This window comes from Drosophila erecta, unplaced genomic scaffold (assembly GCF_003286155.1).
Source record: "Drosophila erecta strain 14021-0224.00,06,07 unplaced genomic scaffold, DereRS2 tig00000000-arrow-pilon, whole genome shotgun sequence".
Taxonomy (NCBI): domain Eukaryota; kingdom Metazoa; phylum Arthropoda; class Insecta; order Diptera; family Drosophilidae; genus Drosophila; species Drosophila erecta.
Window position 1 is genome coordinate 26,401,119 of NW_020825194.1, and position 6,000 is coordinate 26,407,118.

At 43.5% G+C, this 6,000-nt stretch overlaps 1 protein-coding gene across 1 annotated transcript; it reads left to right on the forward strand.

Moving 5' to 3' along the window:
* Positions 1–3,693: 3,693 nt before the first annotated feature.
* LOC6552799 (putative odorant receptor 83c) lies at positions 3,694–5,727 on the forward strand. The gene is made up of 5 exons (XM_001978991.2): positions 3,694–4,251; positions 4,311–4,549; positions 5,029–5,218; positions 5,276–5,431; positions 5,487–5,727. The coding sequence occupies exons 1-5, from the start codon at positions 3,694–3,696 to the stop codon at positions 5,535–5,537; spliced, it is 1,194 nt and encodes a 397-aa protein (XP_001979027.1). The 3' UTR covers positions 5,538–5,727.
* The last annotated feature ends 273 nt before the right edge of the window (positions 5,728–6,000 follow it).

Genomic DNA, 6,000 nt, shown 5'->3' on the forward strand with positions numbered 1-6,000 from the left:
CCATTTTAGCTTGTGTTTTTTGCCATCAAAAATAAAAAGTTCTAAAATACGCGCCGTATTTGCATTTGCTAATTGGCCTCATTTGCTTTCAAACATGACCAATGGCGGTATATTTTTGTCTCCCTTTTCATTCGCCCCTGACAAGGCAGATATATTTTTGGATTCCACGTTTGGAGTCCCTTTGCGCTCCTTTCTGTGGGATACTTAGCGTCTGGGCGCGGCGTTTGTGTCAGTGGATGGATGACAAGTGCCCAAATGTCGCCCAAACAAAGGAGCAATGCGGCACAATGGGCCATGGGAAGCCGGAGCCGGAGCCGGAGAAGGATCCGGAGGAATGCCAGGCGCAGGAAAAAGTTATGACACACCTACAGCATTTAATCTGAAGTCCTTGTAGTGGCTTTTCTCGGCGTCCACTGAGTGATAACCATCAATCAAGCTGCTGCCGGTTAGACGGTAGGCGTTACACTGGTTTTCCCGCAGAGGAGCGGAGTGTCCGGGGAGCAGGCGGAGTTCATTTCAATCATTAGCGTGCCAAGTCAGCCAGCTCCTGTTGATGCTGTCAAATTAATAAAGAGCCCGGGCTGACCAAGGGTTGGCCCACAGACTACTCCCCCAATTGTAGGCCCACACAGCGAGAAAACTCCACTTTGTCTTCCTCTGGGCGATTGTACATTGTTCAAATATTACAAGGAAAATAATCAATTTTTTAATAAATATTCGAGGCAACCTAATTCGAGCACTACCAATGCCTTAGTTCACAAATCACTGCAATTTTTAATTTCTTTCAAATGACACTCTTGCGTTTATACTAGTATTTCGACTCCTGTGCCATCTTAAGGCATTCCCACACGCTTTAAGTCACTGCCGCTCATAAGGGCCATAAAAAATTTGTCATCATTAGCCAAAGCGAATGACGCTGACGTACCGGGGTCCGCCCATCGATCAATGTGTGTATCTGGCCACCAGGAGCAAGGACACTTAAAGATATTGCCCTGTCTGGGTCGTCCTGCTGCATATTAGTCGGCAGCTTAAAGCGTTCGATTGATTGATTATGTATCAGCGGGTAGCAGGGGACACTGCGAAAAGGTCGCCACTCGCTTTAAGGCTTTAAGCCGCCCATTAGGGTTATTAAATATGCCGCTTTGTGGGTGTACGCTCGTATGCGGGCTATTAGGAGCGATAATGGATTGCGAATATTAATTTCTTTGCATGATGGAAAGAATCAACACAGAACAATGCGTTTAATCTTTATAGACACGCAGCCGCAGGAGAGGGACGGACAATGCCTTGTGCCAATAATGATAGCCGGAAGCCATTAAAGGAAGTTTCAATACAAGAAACACTCTCCCACGCACACACACACACGCACACACGCACGCTCCCACACAATCGCATGAATGCCTCCATAGGCAGCTTAAGGCTCTGCACTTTCCTTTTTGTGTTTTGCACTGGACGAAATACTGGACCATTAATATCTGGTTTTTGAGTGACTGTAATCTTAAGGAGCCCATTTTCTTAGTCTTAGTTTACTTAGTCAACGTCTTTTGCATTGAATTGCGTAAAAAAGAGTTTTAAAACATATATCAATGTATACATATGTATGAAATTATGTCGCACAAAATAAAGGAATTCCTAGGAAAATATAGAAAATAATTATTGCCACTAAATAACCTACCCTGATTCCCATGAATTTTTTCCGTGCTCCGTGTAGTGTAGTGGGTGTAGTTGTGCCTGTTGTTTGCCTTCCATTTCCATTGCATCGTCGGCGGCAACGGCGATATTGTAATTTTTATTCCTCTTTGAGCCATTCAAGCGGCAAGCAGCAAAGGCGAATCCTGCGAAAGGAAGCCGTCGTGCAAGTCGAGCGTTCAATTCCCTTTCAATAAGGAAGTGCATGTGGAAGCCAGTAGGTGTGGGTGGGTGTGTGTGTGTGTGTGGCACCGCACACGCACCTTGCAATCTTGCTAATGTTTTTCCAGAGAGCGCGTCTTAAGAGCCGCCTGCAGTTCGCAGTTTTCCGTTTGAGCTCCGCAAACAGCCGGCGGGTCGATGCGGAAGTCAGGCTGGAAATCCGACCCTGGCTTAGGTCACACCACCATGACGCCACGCCATGCCGCCACTCCAGGCGCATTATGCAGGCCGGCAGGCAGACAAGTTGAGGCGCCAAGTTTTCGGGTAATAGGGGGCGGGGCCGGGGCCGACCATCAATGGCACACACTCGCATTTTCAATTGATTAAACATCAAACGCACAGGCATGGGCCTTGGTGTGTATAGCCTGCATTTTTTACGTGCCGCAGCGCAAAAATGCCAGGGAATATTATCCGGGAGCATTATGTTGATGCCGATATATACTCGCACAATATGAAATTCCATTGCATTTTATAGGCAGGCAGCCAAGGAGAAGACAACGAAAGTCATAGGAGGAAGCAAACGAACTACACAGTCGAGTATTGCGACTATGGGATACCATGGAACTATTCCTAGATTTCAGCATAAGCAACAATCTGCTGAGGCGAATGATGATTCCTACCCTTTGAGCTCTATTTCTTTTCAAGTATGTGTACATGTCCCAAACTCAGCATACCCCTCTAATGGGTGTAGAAATCAAACACACACAGCCAGAAATACAATGGAAGGCAGTAAAAACCTGCGGCAGGCCATTGTGGGGCATAAACAAAAGATGCAGCAGATGGAAGGCGGAGCTGCTGGATCGGCCAGAATAACAAAATACCGCAGACAAAAACTAAAAGCTGTTCGAGCGTGGAAAAGGTGAGTTGCCAAACCACTCCCCATTTCCATTCCGCCCTACACATTCTCTGGCCCAAGTACTGGAGAGTAGTTTTAGTTGGGATCGGCCTTTAGAAATGTGGCAAAGCAAAATTTATAGCTTGGAAATTAATAACAAAAAGCACACAATGAACTAGTGCACATATACCCGCCAGGCTATCCAAGGGCCCTGACTAATAACGTTCCGCACTCTGAAGTGTATTAGACAACAGTGCGTATGATGAATGCCATCGGAGGACTTTCGAAACAAAGGGGCATAATTGTATGCGAAAGGTGGCCACCTTTCCATCCACTGACTAGGGGGGAATCAAAAGGCGAGGGAGCTTTATTGTGTTAATACTGCGGTTTGCTAACCCACAGCGTAGAAGTCTTCGGCAGAATACTTTAGAAATGGCCCATTGTGCAGTAAGTACGAGCATGCACACAATGTGATTTTTTGGGCTTGAGGATAGCTTTAAAGCATCAACTTACTCAGTTCCTTGACGCATTAGGAGGTAGAGAAATACAAATGACATAGTTTTCTCACAATAACAATAATATTTATTCATGTTCCTTCATAAAAAATATTAGAGTTCAAAGAGAAGGAAATCGGAGGGATATAGACAATCAATTTCTTCGACTTCTGACACACATTTCAACGAATCTAGTATCAGCTCATATACAATAATATAATAACAGGCTTACATCGCAGAAAAAGAGCTGATAAATTAATTCACTTTAAGTGGAAAATGTGTGTAAGCCATGTATCTGGAAATAGACAATGCAAAAAGTCCAACAATTAAAGGAGATAATAACAAAATTACTTGTAAATTATGATAATTGCGGCGACATTTGCGGTCCTGCTGTGAAAACAAATGTTTTTGTATAAAAGGTAAGAACTGCACGCTTAAATCAGTTTCATTGCAATGAGCGTTCCTGTGAGTCCTTCCAGTCGCTTTCGCGAACTATCCCAGTACATCAATAGTTTGACCAATTTACTTGGCGTGGATTTCCTCGCGCCCAAAATGGAATTTAACTATCGCACCTGGACCACGATCTTTGCGATTGTTAACTACACGGCCTTCACGGTATTCACGATCCTAAATAATGGCGGTGACTGGAAGGTGGGACTGAGGGCGAGCCTCATGATTGGTGGGCTGTTCCACGGACTCGGAAAGTTCCTGACTTGTCTGCTGAGGCATCAGGACATGAGACGCCTAGTCCTTTACTCACAAAGCATTTACGAGGAGTACGAGAATCGGGGAGATTCCTACCACAGGACCTTGAACTCGAACATAGATCGACTGCTCGGCATCCTGAAGATCGTTCGAAACGGATATGTATTCGCTTTTTGCTTGATGCAACTCCAGCCGCTGGCTATGCTTCTGTACGATGGAACCCGGGTCACTGCGATGCAGTATTTAATCCCAGGTCTACCGCTCGAGAACAACTATTGCTACGTAGTCACGTGCTTGATTCAGTCGGTAGGATCCACTAAAACTGCCAAGATCTTGTCAGCACCTTCTCCCTCTGGTCGTTGCAGGTGACAATGGTGGTGCAAGGAGTCGGATTCTACTCCGGCGATTTGTTCGTCTTTCTCGGCCTCACGCAGATCCTCACATTCGCCGATATGCTGCAGGTAAAGGTGGAAGAGTTGAATGAGGCCCTGGAGCAAAAGGCGGAAGCCAGGGCTCTAGTCCAAGTTGGAGCTCCTATTGGAGGTGCGGAAAATCGCCAACGCCTCTTCCTGGATGTTATCAAATGGCATCAGTTATTCACGGAGTAAGAAGCATTTTTTTCATCCTTTTTAAAGGTCTTAGATTGAGTGGATTCGATTGAAAAAAAATGTTTATGTTACTATTAATTTTTAGAAGCGCTAAGCTAGCAGTTCAACTTGTTTCCAAAATCTTCCGACTATTATTTTGATAATTTGTTGCCTAATTTTATAAAATCCACATCCTCATTAAATGGCACCAATTATTCACGGAGTAAGAAACATTTTTTTCGTCTTCTTTAAAAGTCTTAAATTGAGTGGATTCGATTGTAAAAAAAAATTATGTTAACTATAATTATGTATAATTCCTAAAATCCGTATAATAAGTTAATTTTTAGAAGGGCTAAGCTAGCAGTTCATTTCTTATGAAATAAGAACTTGTAGCTTGAACTTGTTTCCAAAATCTTCCGACTATTATTTTGATAGTTTGTTGCCTAATTTTATAAATTATACCTCATTATACCATTATTGCTCCCTTCAACTGTAGGTACTGTCGCGCCATAAATGCCCTTTACTACGAACTAATCGCCACTCAGGTTCTCTCGATGGCTTTGGCCATGATGCTCAGCTTCTGCATTAACTTGACCAGCTTTCACATGCCATCGGCCATCTTCTTCGTGGTTTCTGCGTACAGCATGTCCATCTACTGCATACTGGGCACCATTCTTGAGTTTGGAGTGAGCTTTAGTAATATTGACCGTACTTATACCTTGTTACCTATTTTTCCACAACAGTATGACCAAGTGTACGAGAGCATCTGCAATGTGACGTGGTACGAGTTGAGTGGCGAACAGCGAAAGCTATTTGGCTTTTTGTTGCGGGAATCCCAGTATCCGCACAATATACGGATACTCGGAGTTATGTCGCTTTCCGTGAGAACGGCTCTACAGGTAACTGGGCTTGTACTTTAATCATAAACTCTATTCAATTTATTTGTACTTTAAGATTGTAAAGCTAATTTACAGCGTGTCCATGATGATGATGAACCGGGCATAGAAGTCGGTTGATACTATAACATTTTAACCATGACCCAAAAATCGGCAAGAAAGGTTTTCACATGCAACACACAATAGCTTGAAACACAATAAGGCTTAGAAATATTTAGCACTTAGTACGAGGCATTTGATTCCTTATTTTTTATGCGTACAAACTTTTTAATTAAATACTAACTTATCAATAAAGCAAAATTGGGTAAAGAATGTAAACAATGAGTAAAACCTCTGGCTCATCTAAAATTTGAGACGGCTTCGCCTTGCAGGTTTTTTTCAGCCAACTTTGAAATGCTCCTGATGAACTCGTCGTTGGGATTTTTCCTCTGCTTTCATTAACCTTGGCCACTAATTACCAACGCACAGAGCTGAATTTATGGCATCGGTTTATGGGGCCCCGACTCGAAAACATTAATTGTCCGTCTCATTAAGGGGAGTTTCTTATGCACAAAACATTTAATATGTTTCGC

Coding starts and splice junctions, on each gene's coding strand:
- LOC6552799 (XM_001978991.2), top strand. CDS start 3,694: ATGAGCGTTCCTGTGAGTCCTTCCAGTCGCTTTCGCGAACTATCCCAG. Junction 4,252..4,310: donor TCACGTGCTTGATTCAGTCG/GTAGGATCCACT, acceptor TGGTCGTTGCAG/GTGACAATGGTGGTGCAAGG. Junction 4,550..5,028: donor TGGCATCAGTTATTCACGGA/GTAAGAAGCATT, acceptor CTTCAACTGTAG/GTACTGTCGCGCCATAAATG.